The 26,614-nt window shown below is 37.1% G+C and overlaps 1 protein-coding gene and 1 pseudogene across 3 annotated transcripts in view; both read right to left on the bottom strand.

Moving 5' to 3' along the window:
* Positions 1-26,614, bottom strand: part of NEO1 (neogenin 1) — a 252,543-nt gene that overhangs the window by 92,286 nt on the left and 133,643 nt on the right. For all 3 annotated transcript variants that reach the window (XM_044918423.1, XM_044918424.1, XM_044918422.1), the window contains exons 6-7: positions 19,223-19,377; positions 17,774-17,894 (exon numbers count right to left, since the gene is read on the bottom strand). In XM_044918423.1, the coding sequence (XP_044774358.1) occupies positions 17,774-17,894; positions 19,223-19,377 (276 nt within the window). The remainder of the gene's footprint in view (positions 1-17,773; positions 17,895-19,222; positions 19,378-26,614) is intronic.
* Positions 11,294-12,185, bottom strand: LOC110583708 (annotated as a pseudogene).

Raw genomic sequence — 26,614 nt, 5'->3', positions numbered from 1 at the left:
TATATTCTCTCTCCTTCTGGTCTATGTATTAGGGGTCTCTGCTAGGTAACTAGGAATCTCTTTTTACACAGTACACATACTCAATAAAATACTTGGTTTAAGAAAACAAATTTGCTTTAATATATTAATAAACTCTACCTGTCTTAGCACGGTCTTAGCACTTATATGACATGATTCATCTTTCAGGAAAAAAAATGTTATAATAGAAGATATTATATTTGAAGATAAGAAAATATTTGGAGATAGTTGCCAAATACTCTAAGCAACCTATTTATTTTTCTCCCATAGCATTTTGTTTTCAAGAAATAAAAACTCAAAAAGTTTTAAACTATCCTAACAAAGTAAAATCACTATGTCTACACACCTGATTGCAATATTCCAAATTTAATTTTTAAATTTTAAATAAAAATTTAAATTTGGCTTTTCAAATGTTTACAATACATTGTTTGTCCTTCCCTTGCCACCTTCAGACATTTTCAACCTCACTCCACAGATATAAGCACAATTAACAGATTGTTGTGTAGATTTATAAAACTTTGTTATACATACAAGCACATATACATCAACAGTAGACCCTTGAACAACACAGGTTGGAAATGCACAGTTCACTTAATACGTGGATTTTTTTTCAATAAATATATTAGAATTTTTTTGGAGATTTGCAACAATTTGAAAAAATTCACAGATGGAACTTCACAGCCTAGAAATATCCAAAAAAATTAAGAAAAAGTTAGGTATGTCATGAATATATAACATATATATAAATACTAGTCTATTTTATAATTTACTACCATAAAACATACACAAATTTAAAATACACGAAGTAGGCTCCGTAGCTCAGGGGTTAGAGCACTGTCTCGTAAAATACACGAAGTTAAAATTTATCAAAACTTATGCACACACAGACTATTCATGGTGCCATTTGCATTTGAGAAAAATGTAAGCAAATGTAAAGACAGTATTAAATTGTAACTCATAAAATTAACTGTAGTGCATACTGTGCTACCGTAATAATTTTGTAGCCACCTCTTGTTGCCACTGTGGTGAGCAAAGATGTTGCAAGTATCCACTTAAAACACTGTGTGAAGCTAATCATCCCTGTGTGACACCAATCATCTCTGCATAAGCAGATCACCTCTCCAGCAAATTGTGTACTGCCGTAAAAGGTAATCTCATGGTTTGCAGGATTAGTAAAGTTTCCACGGAGTCAAAAGTTATAGGCAGGTTTTTGACTACATGGAGGTTGGTGCCTCTAGCCCCCGTTCACAGGTATTGTTGAAGGATCAACTGTTTATCCTTCTGTCTTATCTCTTCTACAAATGAAATCAGACTACATATACTTTTCTGCAACTTAAATAATAATATAACTCAGATATTTTTCCACATCTACCGTATTTACCTTACATAGACCTACCTTATTTTTTAACAGCTACCTAAGTGTTCCATTGTATTCATGTTATTTAATCAGCCCCCTTATTAATTGCATGGACCACACTGTCTCCAGGTTTACCCTCATCTAACATAAATATCTTTAAATACTTGGTAGCTATACATGCAAGATAAATTTATATAAATGGGGTTATTTGAATATGAATTCTAAATTATTAAACTGCATTTCAAAAAAATTTACACTGCCATCAAGAACACAAAAACTAAGTCTCCTCATATTCCAGTCTGATGATAACAGAGCAGGTAAAAAAAGAAAAAAAGGTAAACCTGTAAGTACCACCATGTCCATAAAACACTGTTCAGTAAAGTCACAAAAAATATGATTTCACTTCTGCAAATAAAAAGGTAATTCATCATGTGTGTCTATGTATGTGTGAGTATATAAAATACACACATACCGGCTTCTTCTAAGGCTTGGGTCTCAACTGACATATCCCATCAGAGAGGGCTTCTCTGTCCTGTTTAACTCCCTATATACCCTCATTAATTCTTTATCAGAGCATTCTTTTCATTTCCTTTAAGTAGGCATAAAATCTATAATTATTTTATTTATTTATTTACTTGCTCAATGTCCGCATGTGCTTACAGTACATAAGCACTATGAGGGCAGAGACTCATGCCTGCTTGTTGGCAATTTCATCCCCACCACTTAGCACAATGAATACACAATTTCATACAGCATATGGAATTTTTCTCAACAAATAATGAATAAATACACAATGTTTGTTAACAAGGGCTATCTCTAGAAAGTGAGATTAAGGGAAGGGTTAAAAGGTACAGTTTTATTTCAGTCAATTACACATTCTTATTTTTGACAATGAACATGCGTTATGTTTATTTAAAACTATTTTGTGCAAGTTTAGTTTTAAGCAAACCATTTCAGATGCCTTGCAATCTGGTCACACAAGATTTTTTTCTTATTTTGCAAATCCAAATGTTCTAACTGAATATTAAATGGATTACTGTTGTCTACTTGAAAAAGTTCTCAAACCTTGCTTTGTGAAGTTAACCTTTTATCTTCATTTGAATTTAATGCTGACTACTAAAATCCCAGTCAGTAGCTTTGCCTTTGTACATTCCTTCAAATTACTATTACCTTAGAGTTACAGAGTATTTACAATTTACAAAATGCTTTACATATACAGTTGGCTCTTGAACAACATGGGTTGAACTGTGCAGGTCCACTTACGCACAATTTTTTTTTTTTTGGATAAATACAGTACAGTAATGCAAGTGTATTTTCTCTTACTATTTTCTTAACAGTTTCTGTGCTCTAGCTTACTTTATTTTAAGAATATAGCCTAAAATACATATAACGTATAAAATATGTGTTAATTGACAGCTTACCTTACTGGTAAAGGCTTCCAGCCAACAAGAGGTTATTACTAGTTAAGTTTTGGGGGTATCAAATTATATACAGGTTTTTGATTGTGCAGGGAGGTCAGCACCCTTAATCTCCATGTTGTTCAAGGGTCAACTTTAGCATTCTATTTGCCTGTCAGAAGTGTGCTGTGCAGAGATTACTGTTTACACTTACAGATAAGGAAAATGATGTTCAGAGAGATTAACTATCTCCTCTATAGTGGGGCTGGGACATGAAGCCAGTAATTCAGATCTTTAGTATGAGGTTTGTTTCACTACACATATTGTGGCAAGTAACTGCAATGCCCCGACTTTCTGCAAACAGTATCTATTTCAATACCTAGACAGAAAAAATGTTCTGAAATTCATCTTATATTTAATGCATATATTTCTTTTTTTAATTTTTAAAAAGATTTTATTTATTTTGACAGAGAGAGCCCTAGAGAGAGAGCAAGCCTGAGTGGGGGCCAGAGGGAGAGGGAGAAGCAGGCTCCCCACTGAACAGGGAGCCCGACTTGGAGCTCGATCCTAGGATGGAATCACAACCTGTGCATAAGGCAGACACTTAACTGACTGCCACCCATGTACCCCTAATACATATAATATTTCTAAAACAGCTGCATTTAATAGAATATAAGGAAGTCATATAATCTAAACCCTTCATTTTGCAGAAAATAAAAAAATCAGAGAATTTCAATACCTGAACCAATCACTCAGCAAGTTAATGGCAGACAAGAATTAGAACCCAGGCATTGACATTAGATGCATTTTCAATCACGGAAAGTTCCTAGCCATGGAATTCACAATTAAGAAGTCAAATTTCATCACAGCTGTCTTGAGTTAAAACTTTTCTTTAAGTTATAATTACTGCTATAAAAAAGCAAAATAACTGATTAGAATTTATCCTTTGATTAATATCAATATTCAAAAAATAAAATAAAATCAACACCAACTATCATACATCCTAGTGTTTCAGACTTAAAATATTCCACTAATGACTAATGATTTCCTACTATCTAGCCAACATTTAATCATGCCAGGTCATTAGTCACTTATTCCAGAACTTCTATTATTCAATATTTACCTTAGATACTATATGGAATTTTTTTGGAAATATTTCTGTCAAAAAAAAAAAAGTAAAGCTCAATATGTATCCTTATCTCTCATGGCCATAATATCCTAGAAGTCATTTAATGAGTTGGTAAAGTATGAATTTCCTTTACTAAAAACAAATTCATGTTACTCACTTTTCACCAACCCATCTTCCCTTATTGGAACTAAAAAACTGCCAAGTATCAGCCTTGCTATGAATGAATGTACAAAGAAAAAAAACTCTTGTGTTTTTAAATTTAAATCTTACAAGATAATTCTGGAATCTATTTTTAAATTCAAAGTGACAGGAAGAAAGGCTAATAAAAAGTTAATGGACAAAACACATTTTACTTCTTACTACTTTTTTTTTTTTTAAGATTTTTTATTTATTTATTTGACAGACACAGTGAGAGAGGGAACACAAGCAGGGGGAGTGGGAGAGGGAGAAGCAGGCTTCCTACTGAGCAGGGAGCCCGACGCAGTGCTCGATCCCAGGACCCTGGGATCATGACCTAAGCCGAAGGCAGACACTTAACGACTGAGCCACCAAGGCACCCCAATTCTTACTACTCTTAACTACAGTAATTTATAATGCCAATACTTAAAAAAAAAATCATTCAGTAGACAATGATAAGATAAAGTATTTGAGCACAAAATGACGGATAATATTAATTTAACTGGCAGCAAATAAAAATAGTTATGATTAAATGTTTTTAAAACTACAAGATCTTCTAAAATCAAGAGCTGCTGTTCCTAGAAATGCATAAAAGTAAAAAAAATAGCATTTTAAATAAAAGAAAGTTATGTTTGACACTGAACTCCTAGAAACACAGAGTAGAGTAACGATTACCAGGGACTGAAGGGTGAGGGAAATCGGGAGATGTTGGTTAAAGGGTACAAACCTCCATTTAGGAAGGAATAAGGTCTAGGGATGGAATGCGACTCTAGTAAACAATACTATACCGTGTAACTAAAAGTTGTAGGAGAGTTGAACTCACCATGTTCTTCCCATAACAATAACGAAATGCTGATAATGTGAGGTAAAAAATGTGTTACCTAACCTTACTGTGTTAAACATTTTACAATATGTACACCTTAAATTTACACAATGTTAAATGTGGATTATATCTCAATAAAGCTGGAGGAATAAAAAGAAAGTATGTTTGAAACATACTCCTTCTCAAATTCTACTTCCCAATTAGAAATTTTGCTTCCTAGTGTTGTTGCTTATATAAGACACTGTTCTTAGTGTCTTATATATTTTAACTATAATTTAAAAATTTCATTTTACATTCAAAGGTGATAATTAACTTAAAAACTATGCTGTCCAAATTATATCACAGGCCAATTGTGGGTGCTCCGAAGTACCTTCTTGCAACCAAGCACTAGCCAGCAGGCAGATGGCCAATATTATAGGCAGTACCCAGTAGGGATCAGAAAATTCCCTCTACAGAAATAAGACTTGGTCTCAAAGATGCTCAAATACTTTTGATATTATTTTTAAACCAGATGCATGAAGGTAAACACCATCACAAGAGATTTCTCTCCCCACCCCCTTTTAAGATTTTATTTATTTGAGAGAGAAAGCGAGAGAGCCCACACGCATGAGCCAGGGCAGGGGCAAAGGGGGAGGGAGAGGGACAAGCAAACTCCATACTGAGCAGAGAACCCGACTTGGGGCTCGATTTCACGACCCTGAGATCATGACCTGAGATGAAACCAAGAGTCTTGGAGGCTTAACCGACTGAGCCACCCAGGCGCCCCTCTTTCCACTTTCAGTAAATTTTTTTTTTTTTAAGATTTTTATTTATTTATTGAGAGAGAGAGAATGACAGAGAGACAGCATGAGAGGGTGGAGGGTCAGAGGGAGAAGCAGACTCCCTGCTGAGCAGGGAGCCCGATGCGGGACTTGATCCTGGGACTCCAGGATCATGACCTGAGCCGAAGGCAGTTGCTTAACCAACTGAGCCACCCAGGCGCCCTCCACTTTCAGTAAATTTACTCCATGGTGTTTCTAGCACTTAAGTGTTTCTCAGATATCAGCCACAAAGATGTGCTAGCAAACTCTCTGTGGTTTGCAGTTCTGTAAACAATTCCTCCTTGGAGTCAGTCACCATTGCGTATTTCCTAGTTATTCACACACCAAGTCTGACTTTCTTCTGTTATTCTTGTATTTGTGACTCTCCTGCCCTTCTTCTGCCTTTTTCCACCTACCCTCAACTTTTTTTCATTTAAAAACTTTTATCTGAAACAGACTTCCACTGACCAGAAATAACTTAGAATCACAAACTATCAGGGCTGCAAGATTCCTATCATTTATGCCAGTGTTTGGCAAGCTCCTTCTGTAAAGGGCCAGAGTAAATATTTCAGGCTTGTGGGTCATATGATCTCTGTCTAAGCTACTCATCTCTGCCAGTACAGTGTGAAAACAACTACAGACCAGACACAGACAATCAGTAAACAAGTGTGGCTGTGTCTCAATAAAACTTTACTTACAAAAACAGGAGGCTGGCTGGCCTTGGCCTAAGGTCACTGTTTGCCAACCTCTATTTTGTCCACCCTCCTTTGAATATCTCTACATCAATGCTTCCCAAATTGTGCTCTTTAAGATTGTAATGGGTCTACTTAAAAAAAGACAAAAGTTCCATGGTCAAACAGATCTGGGAATGCTATATACACACATTCTACTTTACTCTTGGAGATTCACAATGGTAATGAATGCAAAGGGAAAGCGGCTCAAAGTAGGCCAGTTTCTATCCTTCCTCCTTCAGGCTGCTCAAGCCTCTTGGACTTGTCCTACCAAATCAGGGGCAGGAGTGAGGTCTACTGGAAATTGCTGTTTACTTCCTGCAATGCAACCCAACTCTTATGAAGGGAAGTGTTTGTAATTCTTCCATCTATGATGTTTTTGGCAGGAAGTCTCAAAATTATGTGTTTGGTATATTTTCTAAATTTCAGCCCTGAAAGGTAGGTTTCGTATTAAGTTATGAAAAAACCTTTACTGATTATATAAAAGGAATATATGGTTATTTTAGAAAATTGAAAAAATATTAGTATCCAAAGATAACCACTGTTAACATTTTGGTATGGGAATGTCTAAATGTGTGTATATAATTTTTTAAACTAAGTTCAGATTATTTGGTATATATAGTTTTGTATTTTACTTCTCTACTTGACATTATACCCTAAGATTTTTTCTGATTCCATTAAAGAGTGTTCAGAGAAGTGGTTTTTTAATGGCCAAGTAACTTTTCCATCACAATGCTGTACTATAATTATTTTAACTACCTCCTCTATTTGGGGACAAGTCCTTTCCTATTCTTTCTCTATTTATCCCTATTTTTTTCTTTTTAAGTTACAAATGCTGATATAAACCAGTCTTTGTCCAAATCTTTGATTTCTTCCTTAGGAAAAAATTCCTAAAAAAACAATTAACGGGTTGAGTTGGTAATTTTTAAAATATGATTGTCAAAATGGTTTTAGTAAATGATGTAACAATTTATATTTTCACTGAGTGACAGAAAGGCACAACCCTAACCACACCCTAGCCAACCATTATAATGTAATGTTCATTAAAAGATAAAATCTTCATTAGGCAAAAATGACATCTCACTGACTTAATCTTACATCTTTGATTGTGAAGTGGAACATTTGTCATGTTTAGAAATTACCTTTGCTCTATTGTGAACTGTATGTTTATGTTAATTATTTTATCATATCCATTTGTGTGCACTCTTATATATTCAGAATATTAAATTTCTTCCCTACCTTGTCTCTTTAGAGTAGTTCTCATACTTTATATACAGAAGAATTACATTTTTATACCCTAAAATACCAACTTTCCATCTGTATTCTCTTCTTTTATATGTAAAAGCAAGTGGCAAGACTCTTCTACCATCTTTCAACATTTTTAAGGATTCAATTAAAATTTTAACTCTATATTTTATTTTGACACAAGGTAAATACATAATTTAATTCTTTACAAATCACCAATTGTTCACATATCATGTAATGTAGGAATCTTTCAATCCACACTGATTTGTGATTTCACTTTTTCATACATTCAAATATTATAAAGTGCATTTAAGTTTCTTTTCCCAGCTTCCTATAGGCCACCATATTTTTTAAATGATGTGCACAAGAAAGAGATTAAAGAGATTTTTTTAGAATCAGCAGAATAGAAGAGGTTCTATTAGAAATAATTTAAATACCTGGAAATGATAAGAAGGAAAAAACAGTAAGGGAATAAATGCTATCTTTAAGTATATAAAATAAGAGGTTGAGATGTAAGTCCATAGAAAACTGTGGTGGTTTAAGACAGAAACAAGAATGAATTTTTTGATCATTAGAAAAAAGAACACATGGCACAAAGTTTATCTAAAGATTATAACAATGGTATACATGCAGATCTTCAAGACAATATGCAAGGATGAACTCTAGCTAAGACAATCGTATGAAGGCAGAGAAGTAAGACTAGATAATATATGATCCCTTATAACTCCATTTACTAAAGAGAGAGTTAAGGAGTTTTAATTTACAATACTGTAAAAGACTACCACATAAAAACTGGGAACACAATATTCTCTACATATAAGAAAATAAAATACTTAGCTGCCTTAATTTGTAACAAGAGTTTGGTTAAAACTCTTAAAATTTATCAGAACCAAAGCCTGTTGTTCTCTTCTTCAACCTCTTTCCTGATCGTCTGACATGAGCTGCCCTCTGATTCTAGACATTTTTACCTAGTTTTCTATTATAACCTAAATCCAACACATCTTAAACTGATGCTTTACATCCTGAACAAACCAGCTCTATTACCTTCCTTTTTAAACTTATTGGCATAAAGTTGTTCTTAATATTCCCTTATATCCTCTTAAAGTCTATAGGATTCATATAGGATTTTTCATTCTTGATATTGGTAATTTTGTTTTTCTTGATTGGAGTGGTTAAACACATTCCAATTAAATTGATCTTTTCAAAGGACCACCCTTGGTTTCATTTACTTTGTTTTCCATTTCATTTATTTCTTTTATCATTTTCTTCTTCTGAATGCTCTAGATTTAATTTGCTCTTTTTTTTTTTTTTTAAAGATTTTATTTATTTGACAGAGAGAGAGACAGCGAGAGAGAGAACACAAGCAGGGGGAGTGGGAGAAGGAGAAGCAGGCTTCCCGCAGAGCAGGGAGCCCGATGCGGGGCTTGATCCCAGGACCCTGAGATCATGACCTGAGCCGAAGGCAGATGCTCAACCGACTGAGCCACCCAGGTGCCCCTAATTTGCTCTTTTTTATCTAGCTTTTAAAAGCTTCCTTCAAGAGGTGCCTGGGTGGTGCAATTGGTTAAGCATCCGACTGTTTTGGTTCAGGTCCTGATCTCAGGGTTGTGAGATTGGGCACTGTGCTCAGCACAGAGTCTGCTTGGGATTCTCTCTCCCTCTCCCTCTGCCCCTCCCACTCATGCTCTCTCTCTAGGATAAAAAAATCTTAAAAATAATAATAAATAAATAAAAGTTTCCTTCAAAACACTATGTTAACTGCATTCCACAAATTTTGATAAGTTGTATTTTCATTTTCATTCAGTTCAAAATAGCTTCTAATTTCCTGTGACTTGTTCTTTGACCCATGTATTATTTAGAAGGCTGTTTAATTCCCAAATATTTGAGGATTTTCCAGTATCTGTTATTGAGTTTTAGTTTAATGCCATTGAAGTCAAAGAATATACTTTGAATGATTTAAATGCTATTAAATGTTTTGAGACTTGTTTTAAGCCCTAAAGGATTTATATTTAATGCAATAATTGATATAGATTCAAATTTACTGTCTTGCTCGTTTTTATTTGTCCCATTTATTTTTTCCTTTTTCTCTTTACCTTACTTCTTTTAGATTGATTAATTCTTAAGATTCCACTGTATTTCCACTATTGACTTATTAGCCAAATCTTTCTCTACTTTTTAGTAGGTCCCCTAAGTTTTATGATAGGCATTTTTAAATGATCACAGTCTACTTCACATATTATGATCTGATATGTGATATAAGGATCTTACAAGTTTATTTTCAATTCTACTGTAACTTTTTTCTTAAAAAAAAAGTTTTTGTTAAAAACTTCACTGCTTTGTCATATATTTTAATTTTATAGGTTATAAGCTATTTTTCTATTTAATATTTATATATATATTTTTCTATTATACTTACGTACTAGAAACTACTATATTGATATTTTATATTTTTTCTATTATATTTGTTATAAACTATTTTCAATTCTACAGTAATTTCTTGCTAAAAAAAGTTTTTGCTAAAAACTTCACTCCGTTTTGTCATATATTTTAAATTTATATGCTATAAAGGATTTTTCTAGGTCAGAGATCGGCAAACAAGGACATGCCACCTCTTATTTGCAAATAAAGTTTTCCAGGAAGTCAAGGTAGTTTGATTTATAATATGGCTGATCTGACGCTACTAGGGCAGAGTTGAGTGGCTGTGACAGATACTGGCCCACAAAATCTAATATATTTACTGTCTAGCCCTTTGCTGAAAAGGTTGGTGCTCTCCTATTTAGATAGGAAATTACCTCTTAAAGTGATGAAAATAAGAGAATTTTATATTTATTTTTTTGTTTTTAAACCATTCTGGCCTGTTTGTTTCCTTTTGAAGACCCTGCAAGTTTCTGTCAAGTACTTTTGCCTAAAGAACTTTCGTATAGCACAGGTCTGCTGACAATGAATTTTCTCAGCTTTTGTTCTGAAAAGCTATTTCACGTTCATTTTTGAAAGATATATTTGCTAGGTATATTATTTGGGTTGACTTTTTTTTTTTTTCCCCTCTTAGGACTTTAAAAGTGCCGCTCCACTGTCTTCTGGCTTGCACCATTTCTGTTAAAATGTCAGCTGTAATTTTTTATCTTTGTTCCTCTGTGTTTTTTTGTTTTGTTTTTTTTTAAAGATTTTATTTATTTATTTGACAGAGAGAGACACAGTGAGAGAGGGAACGTAAGCAGGGGGAGTGGGAGAGGGAGAAGCAGGCTTCCCGCCGAGCAGGGAGCCTGATGTGGGACTCGATCCCAGGATCCTGGGATCATGACCTGAGCTGAAGGCAGATGCTTAACGACTGAGCCACCCAGGCGCCCTTTTGTTTTCTTTTTTAATGAGCATTATATTTATTGTCTATGTGCAATACAGATTTCCTTATACATGAAGTAAAGAAAACCATTTTAAATATGTCCCTCTCTAAACCTATAAACCCAAACTGCAGTGAATTAATCAAGGTGCTGTCCTGTTAGCAATCAGCCTTCACCATCGCCACAGTTACCTCCCCACAGGATATCCCTCTGGTTAACTTTGCGTAGGTCCTCCTATTCTGGCTCTTGCCTCACAATCACAGTTGAAACCAAGGATTTCAGGGAAAACACAGGAGTATCATGAGCCAGGCAGCCCTAAGAATAAATGAAGTCATGTTCCCTTTGGGCAATAGAATTCTCAGTTCAAATAGTGAATGTACAATCTGTTCAGGCCATGTGTCTTTTTCAAAGATTTTATTAAGGGTCTTCACAGAGTAATAGCCAGACTCCAGATCCAGCTGCCAAGGAGACTGTGGGTCTGGCTGTGGCTTCCCACTCTTCTGTTCCAAGATGGGGGTGGTGGACAATATCTCATCTTTGGGTTCCACAATGCTCACATGGTCAGGTGGGGGCTTCTTAGGGCCAGTCTTACCACTTGGATCCCGGGGAAGCATGATCTTCATTTTGATGCTCAGCACACCCCGTCTGAGCAGCATATGGTACACGGTAGTGTCAACATAATAGTTAACAGGGTCCCCACTGTGAATCATCAGGCCATCCACAAGCTTCATGGATTTAACCCTCTGTCCTTAGAGTTTCCCAGACACCATGACCTCACAGCCTTTGCCCCACTCTCCATGATGGACCACAGCACACCACACCACGGCAGGCCCTCTACACAGCAAGGCTTCCTAGGAGTTTGTAACAGAGACTCTGCCTGGATAATAGCACACAGACCTCTTGTGGCCACCTTTTCAGCATAAAGCTCCACATTGCCCTAAGGGAAGTCAAACCTCTTCTGAACCACAGCGGTCAATTCCTGGATCAGCCAGCCCTCCTCAGCAAGAACATTCTGCATCCTGGTGGCTAAGTTAATGATTTCAGTCCTGGTTAGTGTAACTTGGACGTCCACTCCAGAGTAGTTAGCCCCCAAGTCAGAAACTCGTGCAGTTCAGCTTTGAAGATGCCACTGGTGACAAACTTCCTCTTCTTAGAAATCTTTACCACCATCCTGCCACTGTGCGGCACGGAAAGGAAAAAGTCCTCTGTGTCTTGTTAAAATTTTCTGGCTGTCTTCAAGACTTCTTCATTATGTTTGGTTTTCAATAGTTTATATTTTTTTAAGATTTTATTTATTTATTTGAGAGAGGGTGAGACGGAGAGAGAGGGCACGAGGGGGGGGGGGGGGGGGGCAGAGGAAGAGGGACAAGCAGACTCCCCACTGAGCAGGGAGCCTGACACAGGTCTCAATCCCAGGACCCCAGGATCATGGGCTGAGCTGAAGGCAGACGCTTAACCAACTGAGCCACCCAGGTGCCCCTGCTTTTCAGTAGTTTAACTATGATGTGTATAGGTGTGTTTTCTTTTATTACTACTTCCTATTATTATTATTATTATTATTAGCGTACTTGGGACTGTCTGAGCTTCTTCTTCTTTGACCTGTAATATGATCTTGTTTATTTTTAAAAAATTTTGGCCATTATCTATTTAAATATTTTTTTTCCTGTTCTGTTCTTGTTCTCTTTTCTTTGTGAGACACCAATTTATTTATGTTATACCATCTTTTATTTTCCCATCTTAGATATTCTGTTTGACCTCTCTTTATCTTTTACTTCAGTTTAAATATTTTATACTGAACTATCTTCAAGTTGATCGCTATTTCCTCAGCTGTGTTGAGTCTACTGATCACCCTGAGTAAATACTTCATCTCAGACACCATTGTTTTTTCTAATTTCCCTTCCTCAGTTATAGAACCCTTTCACTCTCTGGACAAATAGAAGTATCTTCAAACTCTTTATGGTTTCCATCTTTCTGCCAAAATTCCTCCTCTGGTTTATTCAAGTTATCTACTTTTTCCACTAAATCCTTTAACATACCAATAATAATTAGTTTAAAGTCCCTGATAGTTCCAGTATCTGGGTCTCCTTTCTGTTGATCCCTCAACAATGTGCCAGTTTTCCCTTGCTCTGTTTATGTCCAATAATTTTTGACTGAATGCTAGGCATGGTGTACAGAATAGCAGAGACTGAGATAATTATTATTTATACTTGGAACACAGCATGTATATTCTGTCAAGCCATTAGTGTGGACAGGTTAAGTCAACTTAGAAAGGAACTGAGCTTGGTACAGATTTTACTGTTGTTTTAGTTACCTTTAGCACACCACAGTTTTCAAATTCTTCTAATGGTGGACCTACCATTATCTTGTGCAAAAGAAGAGAGATGAAGAGCTGGAGAGTTTTTCTCAATTTACCTGTTTTCCTCTCAGCTTTCAACCATTTCTGCATACCTCTACCACATAGGGATTTCTCTATATTCTTCTTTTTTTTAATGCTCAGTTAGTCACTGTAAAGTTCATAATTAGTTTCTGATGTAGTATTCAATGATTCATTAGTTAAGTATAACACCCATGGATTTCTCTATATTCTTGACCTTCCCCCAGCCGTAGAAAGCTTTTGTCTGTTACTTGGTGGTAGGGCAAGTAGGATTTTCAGTTGTCCCTGTCCAGCCTCAGTATTAGGTAGGCCCTGTGCACCAAAGGGTTCCTCCCTGCAGAAGCAGAAAGGTTTTGCTTCTAATCTCCCCCCAGAAATTTATGAAATAAGGCTTTTTGCCCCTCCCTCACTGGTTTGAGGCTTAAAAGAATCTGAGTAAATGAGAGGGGCCTTGCACCTATCTCCCAGGTGCCACAGATTACCTCTTTCACCTCTTCACCACCAAAATGACTTCTCAGGTCTCTGCCTTGCTCCCTGTGGAGTTCCAGGGAAATGTATTTGCAAGCATGTATGAACTCCCCTTTCATCTGGGGCCCTCAGGTACTCCAAAGTAGTTCATACTGAGTCTTTAACAATCAATTAAAACTTTTTCGATTTCTTCTTTTTTTAAAATATTTTATTTATTTATTTGACAAAGAGAGACACAGTGTGAGAGGGAACACAGGCAGGGGGAGTGGGAGAGGGAGAAGCAGGCTTCCTGCAGAGCAGAGAGCCTGATGCGGGGCTCAATCCCAGGACCCTGGGATCATGACCCTAGCCGAAGGCAGACACTTAACGACTGAGCCACCCAGGTGCCCCAGTCAATTTCTTCTTATCCACTTTTATGGAAGCCATTTCTTTCTCTCATGCTCTGCCAAAGGTCAAAGAATTAACGACCCATTCTATGGGGGCAATGGGGTGTGCAATTCTTTGGAATTTAGGTTACTTGGCTGCTTTGCAAGCTGAGCTCTCTGATGGGCTCAGAGAAATTATGATTTTGTAGATCATCCAGCTTGTTATTGTAGATAAGAATGGGATATTATGTGCCACTCTTTACATGCTGAGTAGAAGTCCCCCTTCCACTTTGATTCACCTTCCTTTTCTGTTTTGGAAAGGCATCACAACTCTTCCAGTCACCCAGAGAAAACCTGGGAAGTATCCCTGACTTCTCTATAACAATGTTGAATATTCAATCAGTCAATAAAGTCTGGATTAGATAAATCACTAATATCTTATTAGAATCCTTTCTATTTTTCTAGTATAACTACTTATCTCACAGTGGCCTCTTGTAACGATATTCCTTCAACTAGCTGCCTCCTCCAATCTGCCTTCTTCTCCTTTTTTTGCGTGTGGAATGATTGTATTTTTATTTTCTATTTTTTGGCTTTTAATTTTCATTTTAATTCAGATGGACTTTTTTTTTTTAGATTTTGTATTTATTTGAAAGCAAGGGTATGCACAAGCAGGGGGAGGGGCACAGGGAGAGGGAATCTCAAGCAGACTCTGTGGAATCCAACGTGGGGCTTGATCTCATGACCCTGAAATCATGATCTGAGCTGAAACCAAGAGTTGGACACTTAACTGAGCCACCCAGGTGCCCCTCAAATGAACTTCTTCTAATTAAACCTGACTTTATATCAGACTGCCTCACTACAGTATTGTATTTGACTCTTTACAATCAAGGCCATGATCAGTCTGATCCTATTCTGCCTTCACAGGCTAACTTCCTAAAGGAATACAAGTGTTCTATTTCCATACTGACCCAAACCCTCTTTCTAACACCTGGAAATCTTATAATTCAAGGTCTATTACAAAGGGGACACTTTCTATGAAAAAGCTTCCCTGATCACACAGAGAGAATTCCTCTCTTCCAAATTGTATGCTGCTTTATTTGTATTATAAAAATAACACTTATGGGCGCCTGGGTGGCTCAGTTGGTTAAGCGACTGCCTTCGGCTCGGGTCATGATCCTGGAGTCCCGGGATCGAGTCCCACATCGGGCTCCCTGCTCGGCGGGGAGTCTGCTTCTCCCTCTGACCCTCCTCCCTCTCATGCTCTCTGTCTCTCATTCTCTCTCTCGCAAATAAATAAATAAAATCTTTAAAAAAAAAAAAAATAAATAAATAAATAAATAAATAAAAATAACACTTATTATGGACTGGGTATTAAATTGTACACATCTCTTACATCCTTTATAATATTATAAACTCCAAAAAAAACAGAGATCAGACCTTATAAATTGTTATATTCTCTTTTAGCTTTCCCACATAACTATTTATCTTGCAAATTAAAACAGCAAAATTAGTAACATGAGTCTTTCTTATAATCCATCCCTGACAAGGTTACTAAAAACTTCTGCCAGCCCAAAAATGTCTGTTGTCTCAAAAAGGAAAAAACACACACTGCAACTATAATTATGCTATCCAAACATTTTCAGAGGAAAACCCAATTAGGATTAGTTTAGAGACCTCCTAGCATAGCCAACCATTTATGCTATTAGAGTTAAACCTATAATGGTAACTCCATACATAGATATACTGAAATTCCTTTATTTAGTTCCATGTAAATCACCCCAAGAGATCCGCAAATTTTACCAAGGAAGATCACTGCCACTAATAAAAAGAAATAGCCTATCTACCTTAGTGCCTGATTTGGCAATCATACTCAGGCATTTGCCAAGACGGAAAAGGACAAGTTTCTATTAATCCTTTTCAATAAATAGGGAAAGGTATAATCACACACAGGAAGAAAAAAGAGCTGCTCTAGTATTTTGTTCCTTTTTATAATACTACTCTCAAATACATTTTCAAGAAAGAGCTTATAAAAATCCGGTTGCTACTTTAGTGAAAAGCCAGAGTAGGCACTATCTTTACCAATTACCTTCTGCAGCGAGACTATATAGCTGGGGCCAAACTGGAACCTGAACTTAATCTGACTCAGACACCAGACTACATGTCTAAAGCATTATCTTTTTCATATATTCTTGAGAACTTCACAAAATGAAAAATGCTCTTCTTGCTAAAACAAATAAATAATACATCCAACAGGTATCCTTATCAATTTGACACAGATTACCCAACAATTCAACTTCTAGTAATTTAGTATGAGAAAATAATAATATAAGGAAGTTCAGCATAGCATTGTTCATAATAGTAAAACAAAGGAAACAATTTAAAAGTTAACCAATAGGGAATCACTTACACAAAACAAAGTGCAAATAAACTGTTCAACGATGGAAAATGTTGATATAGATCTATATATTTATTGACATGAGAAGTTGTTCACAGCATGTTGTTCCAAGAAAATGCGTTATCAAACCATATACACATCTGTGCATGTTCATATGCAGTACTCCTAGAAGGCAGGATTTGGCGCATGTGCCATTATCAATTTATTGCCCCTCAATTCCAAATTCATCCTTCATTGCCTGCTCTGCAAAAATGAAGATGAGCCCTTCATCTATCCTTTTCTTTGCAGAGGACATATGTTTCAAATTTTATCAGCTGGAGAGCAGCTTCTCCCAACACCCCAACCCCTCAGGTGGTTTTGTAGCAGAATGCCTTCAGGGAGACACCTCCTTGTGACTGGCTGCCTAGCACACCAGACCCTGGGTTTTGAGCAGGGTTCAACAGCAGAGCAACTTCTCTGTTGTGCAGTAAAACATGGCCACACTCTCTCCAACACAGTCTGGATCTCAGTCCCGAGGAGCGTAACACTCTCTCTCAGACCTACAACTTGTGACTGCTCTTTATATCTGCCATTCTTATATTCACTAGAGTTGTTTTTACTTCTTGCCAGCCCACCCCTTGTTACTCTAATTCTGTTACAGTTAATAGTTCTTTATAGTCAGGATTATCTGCTCAAATTATTGTGTGGTTTTCCCAGAAGTGAATGACTGATAAAGGCCAGGGCTTTTTCCCCCTTTTTTACTTTTCAATGTTGTCTGAATTTATAATAAGCATCTTTTGTATGTGTCATAATTAGAAAAGGCATGTTATTTTTATTTTGGAAAAGCTCAATGCAAAATAAAAAGTACTTTAAGTTTTTCTATTTTAATAGTACAGAAATATATTTGTGAGATTAAAGTGACTGAAATACAAAGAACATTCATTTGTGTAAGACTGTAGTTGTTCAGTTCTTTTCAATATTATCCAAAATTGTGTTTCTAGGTCATTTTAAGCAGTAGGAAATATTTAGACTGCTTTCTTTTCCTCTTAGCTATGCCATATACTGGTCTTTAGAAATGGGTTATTAATCATGAGGTATCCTAGAGTAACAGGTACTGTGATAGATACTAGTTCCTCAAACACAGCCTCTTTCATTTTACTATTTCAGCCCCTCTTACCATGTTCAAGGATTATCAGTTGGGCTCCAGCTTGTGCATTTCCAACATCATTCTCAGCAATGCATTGATAGAACCCTTCATCTGATTTCACCAGACCCAAAACTTGAAGATTATGTTCCTTCTGAGAAAGAAAAACATAAATAAAATTTTATGATTTGACTGAGGAACATTAGTTCAAAATCTCAAGGATATACTCTTTCTGGGGAGAAAAAATAAGTAAAATTGTATGATTCAGCTACTAAATATTATCTATGTACCTGTTAACTCAATTTTATTGACAAGGTACTGATTTAACTGACTAGAACAGGAAACACGGTAACTAATTAAGAACATAATCCTTATGGAAAGTAATATCCACAGTGTTCGCAGACCTACACCTTTGGTTGGAAAAATATCTGACATACAATATCATGTGACTATAGTAAAAGTCTGAATTTGTGAATTCAAGGCATTTTCTTAAAATTATCTCTAATATCATTAGTTCTAACAGATTAAATGAGGATGCACAAATACAAGCTTCCCTTAAATTACAAAGAACTATATAAATGTCAAATATTGTTATTAATTTAATATGGTTTTAAGATTTTTAAGAATAATATGAAACTGATAAAAGAGTAAAAATGCTCATTTAGCTGTAACACATTGCTTTTTAATTAGAGTTAAATATACTTGTGAATTACTTTTTGTAACATATGAGATTATGCATTTCAAAATAGAAAATATATTCCTACTAAGAATGAATTACTTATATGAAAAATTTATAAGACATTACATCAGTAACAACCATAATTACTTCTGATTATTTCTATGAATGCCATGTATACACCTTAATATATTAATCCTTATTACCAAAACTTAGATAATTTTATTACTAGGATTTAGATAATGATAATAATAATTGTAGACAGTATTTACTAAGCATTTAACCATATATCAAATAAAAAGCAATAATGGCTGAGTATTCTTAAATACATTTAATGCTATTTACTTCTTAAGAATCTTTTTATCTATCATCACAATCGTCCAACCCTGGGTCATACTTCTTTTGAAAGGCCTGGGCATCAGTATATGAAGGACAGATTCCTGTTCTTTGAATGGAGAGCTATGAAGACAACTGGTGCACACACAGCATAATCATTACCAAGAAAATAGTGACAACTGTGTTTAGTAAGAGTACTAGCATGTTTGAGTTGGAATACCAGAGTGTTGGTCAGGAGATTTGGACGTTACGCTTAGTTCAAATACTGACTTGCTATTTGATCTTATATACCAAAATACATCTAGGCTTAGCTTTCTCATCAGCTAATGAAAAGATTACATTCTATGTGTATTTTCCTATCTTCATCTGCAGTACATAAACTAGTATATATAAGACAACAGATCTCTTAGTGATTACATTTAAAGACATTTAAAGGTTTGGGAGATAAGTGTCCTTTGAAAAATACTTACTACAATCTTAAAGTAATCACTTGGAATAACCATATCCCCATTCTTGACCCACTTCACAGCTGGAGTTGGTTTCCCAGTCACTTCACATTCAAATACAATATCCATTGATTCGTGAGCATATATATTAGTAGGCTGTTTCAGGAATTCAGGTTGGGCTTTAAAATAGAAAGGAAATTAAGATGTTAATAAAAATAAAAATAGCTGTTCATATTTCAAGCATTTTTTTTAAATTCTAGAATTTACAGGATTTTTGCTTATTATTTGAGGCTTTCACATATTTTTACAAAAGCATATAACAAATATATATTTAAAATATACGTTAGGGAGGAGGGGAGGAGCAAGATGGCGAAGGAATGGGAGACCTAAATTTCGTCTGGTCCCAGGAATTCAGCAAGACAGGGATCAAACCATTCTGGACACCTACAAACTCAACAGGAGATTGAAGGAAAGAATAGCAGCAACTCTCTGAACAGAAAAGCGACCACTTCTGGAAGGTAGGACGTGGGGAGAAGTGAATCTGAGGCGATATTCGGGAGGATAGACGGCGGGGGAGGGCGCCTCCATCAGCTGCTACTGGCAAGTGATAGAGCAGCAGAGCACAAAATCGGAACTTTTAGAAGTCGGCTTTGCTGAGGGATGTTGCTCCAGTGGCTAAGTGGAGGGTGGAACCCTCGCTGGGACAGGGTGGTCTCAGGACCCTCGGGGGCACAAAAAGAGGGGGGGGGGGGGGCCTGAGTGCAGCAGACCTCCCAGGTACCAGAGTGGGGAAGTTGGCTGCAGAGATGGAGCCAAGGAGTGGGCTCTCAGCCCCAGGTTGCCATAAACCATGATCCGCGGCATAGTCGGGCCACTGTTCTTCCAGCAGGGACCCAACAAGTGGCAGATCCAGGGAGACTCCCCTTCCTTCCCCAGGAGGAGCGACACGGGAGCGCAGCACAGGGATCTGCTGGGTTTGGAGACTCCACATGGGGTCGTGTGTGAGAGATAGAAATGCTCCATCACAGGAGATGGGGGAGACGGGAGTGACTGACTGCTTTTCTCTGGGGCTCACTGACGAGCGGCCCCGAGTTCTCGGCTCCTCCGGGGTGGAGATTGGGAGGCCACCATTTTCACTCTCATCATCCAAAGCTGCACCAAAAGCTTGCAGGGAACAAAAGCCCCCAAGAGCAAACCCCAGCAGATTACTTAGCCCGGACCGGGCAAGGGCGGAGCAATTCCGCCTCCGGCAAAGACATTTGGGAACCACAGCAACAGGCCCCTCCCCCAGAAGATCAGCAAGAACAGCCAGCCAAGACCAAGTTTACCAATCAATGAGAATGGCAGAACTCCAGCACTAGGGGAATACTGCACATAGAATCCATGGCTTTTTTCCCATGATTCTTTAGTCTTTCAAAGTTAATTTTTTTAATTTTCTTTTTCCCTTTTTCGACCAAATTCTTATCAATCCCTTTTTTAAAAAATCTTTTTTATTTTTCATTTTTAGAGTCGTATTCTATCCCTTCATAGTAGTTAACCTTATTTTTGGTATATATATATATATATATATAAGTTTTTCTCTCTTTAAAATTTTGGGATACAGTTTCTTCTAACAGACCAAACTATACCCTAAATCTCTTGTGTATGGCTTTGTTCTAGGCTCCTGCCTGATCACATTCTCTCCCTTTTTTTTTTAATCCTCTTATTTCTTTTTTCAACCAACTTAGCAATTCCTTTTATAAAATCTTTTATAATTTTCATCTTTACAGTCATAGTCCATCCCTTCATCGTATTTACCCTTATTTTTGTACGTACATAAGTTTTTCTTTCTTTAAAGTTTTGGGAGGCACTTTCTTCTAATAGACCAAAATATGCCCAAAATCCAGTGTGTGGCACTGATATATGCACCAGCCTGATCATATTTTTTTTTTTAAATCATATTTGATCATATTCTGTTTCTGGTTTTTTTTTTTTAATCTTTTCCTTCTTTCTTTCCCTTTCTTTTCCCCTGGTTTCAGGTCTCTTCTGATTTGTTTAGTGTATATTTTTCTGGGGTCGTTGCTACCGTTAGCATTTGGTTCTCTCATTCATCTATTCTCCTCTGGACAAAATAACAAGATGGAAAAAAATCACCTCAAAAAAAAGAACAAGAGGCAGTACCGACTGCCAGGGACCTACTCAATACAGACATTAGTACGATGTCAGAACTAGAGTTCAGAGATTTTAAAGCTACTAGCTGGGCTTGAAAAAAGCATGGAAGATATCAGAGAAACCCTTTCTGGAGAAATAAAAGAACTAAAATCTAACCAAGTCAAAATCAAAAAGGCTATTAATGAGGTGCAATAAAAAATGGAGGCTGTAACTGCTATGATAAATGAGGCAGAAGAGAGAATTAGTGATATTGAAGACCAAATGATGGAAAATAAAGAAGCTGAGAAAAAGAGATAAACAATACTGGATCACGAGGGCAGAATTCAAGAGATAAGTGATACCGTAAGATCAAACAATATTAGAATAATTGGGATCCCAGAAGAAGAAGAGAGAGAGGGGCAGAAGGTACACTGAAGGCAATTTATAGCGGAGAACTTCCCTAATTTGGGGAAGGAAACAGGCATCAAAATCCAGGAGGCACAGAGAACCCCCCTCAAAATCAATAAAAATAGGGCAACACACCGACATCTAATAGTAAAACTTACAAGTCTCAGAGACAAACAGAAAATCCTGAAAGCAGCTTGGGAGAAGAGATCTGTAACCTACAGTGGTTAGAAACATTACATTGGCAACAGACCTATCCACAGAGACCTGGCAGGCCAGAAAGGACTGGCCTGATATATTCAGAGCACTAAAGGAGAAAAATATGCAGCCAAGAATATTATATCCAGCTAGGCTGTCATTGAAAATAGAAGGAGAGGGGCGCCTGGGTGGCTCAGTCGTTAAGCGTCTGCCTTCAGCTCAGGTCATGATCCCGGGGTCCTGGGATTGAGCCCCACATCGTGCTCCCTGCTCGGCGGGAAGCCTGCTTCTCCCTCTCCCACTCCCCCTGCTTGTGCTCCCTCTCTCACTGTCTCTCTCAGTCAAATAAATAAGTAAAATCTTAAAAAAAAAAAAAGAAAAAGAAAATAGAAGGAGAGATAAAAGGCTTCCAGGACAAACAAAAACTAAAGGAATTTGCAAACACAAAACCAGCCCTACAAGAAATATTGAAAGGGGTCCTAAGAGCCCAAAAGCAACATAGACCAAAAAGGAACACAGACAATATACAGTAACAGTCACCTTACAGGCAATACAATGGCACTAAATTCCTATCTTTCAATAGTTACCCTGAATGTAAATGGGCGAAATGCCCCAATCAAAAGACACAGACTATCAGATTGGATTAAAAAACAAGACCCGTCGATATGCTGTCTGCAAGAGACTCATCTTAGACCCAAAGACACCCCCAGATTGAAAGTGAGGGGGTGGAAAACCATTTACCATGCTAATTAATGGACACCAAAAGAAAGCTGGGGTGGCAATCCTTATATCAGACAAATTAGATTTTAAACGAAAGACTGTCATAAGAGATGAGGAAGGACACTATATCCTACTTAAAGGGTCTATCCAACAAGAAGATCTAACAATTGTAAATATCTATGCCCCTAACATGGGAGCAGCCAATTATATAAGGCAATTAATAACAAAAGCAAAGAAACACATCGACAACAACACAATAATAGTGGGGGACTTTAACACCCTCCTCACTGAAATGGACAGATCATCTAAGCAAAAGATCAATAAGGAAATAAAGACTTTAAATGACACACTGGACCAAATGGACTTCACAGATATATTCAGAATATTCCATCCCAAAGCAACAGAATACACATTCTTCTCTAGTGCCCATGAAACATTCTCCAGAATAGATCATATCCTAGGTCATAAATCAGGTCTCAACTGGTACGAAAAGACTAGGATCATTCCCTGCATATTTTCAGACCACAATGCTTTGAAACTAGAACTCAATCACAAGAGGAAAGTCGGGAAGAACTCAAATACATGGAGGCTAAAGAGCATCCTCCTAAAGAATGAAGGGGTCAACCAGGAAATTAAAGAAGAATTAAAAAAATTCATGGAAACAAATGAAAATGAAAACACAACTGTTCAAAATCTTTGGGATGCAGCAAAGGCAGTCCTAAGAGGAAAGCATGTAGCAATACAAGCCTTTCTCAAGAAACAAGAAAGGTCTCAAATACACAACCTAACCCTACACCTAAAGGAGCTGGAGAAAGAACAGCAAACCTAAACCCAGCAGGAGAAGAGAAATAATAAAGATCAGAGCAGAAATCAATGAAACAGAAACCAAAAGAACAGTAGAACACATCAACGAAACCAGGAGCTGGTTCTTTGAAAGAATTAACAAGACTGATAAACCCGTGGCCAGACTTATCAAAAAGAAAAGAGAAATGACCCAAATCAACAAAATCATGAATGAAAGAGGAGAGATCACAGCCAACACCAAAGAAATACAAACAATGATAAGAACATATTATGAGCAACTCTATGCCAGCAAATTAGATAACCTGGAAGAAATGGATGCATTTCTAGAGAAGTATCAACTACCAAAACTGAACCAGGAAGAAACAGAAAACCTGAGCAGACCTATAACCACTAAGGAAATTGAAGCAGTCACCAAAAATCTCCCAACAAACAAAAGCCCAGGGCCAGATGGCTTCCCAGGGGAATTCTACCAAACATTTAAAGAAGAATTAATACGTATCCTTCTGAAACTGTTCCAAAAAATAGAAATGGAAGGAAAACTTCCAAACTTGTTTTATGAGGCCACCATTACCTTGAACCCAAAACCAGAAAAAGACCCCATCAAAAAGGAGAAGTACAGACCAATATCCTTGATGAACATGGATGCAAAAATTCTCCCCAAAATACTAGCCAATAGGATCCAACAGTACATTAAAGGGATTATTCACCACGACCAAGGGCTGCAAGGTTGGTTCAACACCCACAAATCAATCAACGTGATACAATACATTAACAAAAGAAAGAACAAGAATCATATGATCCTCTCCACAGATGCAGAAAAAGCATCTGACAAAGTACAGCATCCTTTCTTGATCAAAACTCTTCAGAGTATAGAGATAGAGGGTACATACCTCAATATCATAAAAGCCATCTATGAAAAACCCACAGCGAATATCATTCTCAATGGGGAAAAACTGAGAGCTTTCCCCCTAAGGTCAGGAATGCGGCAGGGATGTCCACTATCACCACTGCTATTCAACATAGTATTAGAAGTCCTAGCCACAGCAATCAGACAACAAAAAGAAATAAAAGGGATCCAGATCAGCAAAAAAGAAGTCAAACCCTCACTCTTTGCAGATGATATGACACTTTATGTGGAAAACCCAAAAGACTCCACCCCAAAACTGCTAGAACTCATACAGGAATTCAGTAAAGTGGCAGGATATAAAATCAGTGCACAGAAATCAGTGGCATTCCTATACACCACCACCAAGACAGAAGAAAGAGAAATTAAGGAGTCGATCCCATTTATAATTGCACCCAAAACCATAAGATACCTAGGAATAAATCTAACCAAAGAGACAAAGGATCTGTATTCAGAAAACTATAAAATACTCATGAAAGAAAATTGAGGAAGACACAAAGAAATGGAAAAATGTTCCATGCTCATGGATTGGAAGAACAAATATTGTGAAGATGTCAATGCTACCTAGAGCAATCTTCACATTCAATGCAATCCCCATCAAAATACCATCCACTTTTTTCAAAGAAATGGAACAAATAATCCTAAAATTTGTATGGAACCAGAAAAGACCCCGCATAGCCAGAGGAATATTGAAAAAGAAAAGCAAAGCTGGTGGCATCACAATTCCGGACTTCAAGCTCTATTACAAAGCTGTCATCATCAAGACAGTATGGTACTGGCACAAAAACAGACAAATCAATGGAACAGAAGAGAGAGCCCAGAAATGGGACCCTCAACTCTATGGTCAACTAATCTTCAACAAAGCAGGAAAGAATCTCCAATGGAAAAAAGACAGTCTCTTCAACAAATGGTGTTGGGAAAATTGGACAGCCACATGAAGAAGAACGAAACTGGACCATTTCCTTACACCATACACAAAAATAGACTCAAAATGGTTGAAAAGACCTAAATGAGAGATAGGAGTCCATCAAAATCCTAAAGGAGAACACAGGCAGCAACCTCTTCGACCTCAGCCACAGCAACTTCTTCCTAGAAACATCGCCAAAGGCAAGGGAAGCAAGGGCAAAAATGAACTACTGGGACTCCATCAAGATAAAAAGCTTTTGCACAGCAAAGGAAACAATCAACAAAACCAAAAGACAACAGACAGAATGGAAGAAGATATTTGCAAGTGACATATCAGATAAAGGGCTAGTATCCAAAATCTATAAAGAACTTATGAAACTCAACACCCAAAGAACAAATGATCCAATCAAGAAATGGGCAGAAGACATGAACAGACATTTTTCCAAAGAAGACATCCAAATGGCCAACAGACACATGAAAAAGTGCTCAACAATCGCTTGGCATCAGGGAAATCCAAATCAAAACCTCAATGAGATACCACCTCATACCTGTCAAAATGGCTAAAATTAACAAGTCAGGAAATGACAGATGTTGGCGGGGATGTGGAGAAAGGGGAACCCTCCTACACTGTTGGTGGGAATGCAAGCTGGTGCAGCCACTCTGGAAAACAGGATGGAGGTTCCTCAAAAAGTTGAAAATGGAGTTACCATATGACCCAGCCATTATACTACTGGGTATTTACCCCAAAGATACAAATGTAGGGATCCAAAGGGGTATGTGCACCCTGATGTTTATAGCAGCAATGTCCACAATAGCCAAACTGTGGAAAGAGCTAAGATGTCCATCAACAGATGAATGGATAAAGAAGATGTGGTGTGTGTGTGTATGTGTGTGTGTATATATACATATATACACACACACACAATGAAATATTATGCAGCCATCAAAAGGAATGAAATCTTGTCATTTGCCATGACGTGGATAGAAATGGAGGGTATTATGCTGAGTGAAATAAGTCAATCAGAGAAAGACATGTATCATATGATCTCGCTGATATGAGGAATTCTTGATCTCAGGAAACAAACTGAGGGTTGCTGGAATGGTGGGGGGTGAGACGCATGGGATGGCTGGGTGATAGACACCGGGGAGGGTATTATCTATGGTGAGTGCTGTGAATTGTGTAAGACTGCTGAATCACAGACCTGTACCTCTGAAACAAATAATACATTATATGTTAAAAAAAAAAAAAAAGAAGAAGAAGAAGATAGCAGGAAGGGAAAAATGAAGGGGGGGAAATCGGAGGGGGAGACGAACCATGAGAGACTATGGACTCTGAGAAACTGAGGGTT

Source organism: Neomonachus schauinslandi, chromosome 9, assembly GCF_002201575.2.
Source record: "Neomonachus schauinslandi chromosome 9, ASM220157v2, whole genome shotgun sequence".
Taxonomy (NCBI): Eukaryota; Metazoa; Chordata; class Mammalia; order Carnivora; family Phocidae; genus Neomonachus; species Neomonachus schauinslandi.
The sequence above is the reverse complement of the archived record's forward strand: the minus strand, read 5'-3'. Positions and strand labels throughout refer to the sequence as shown.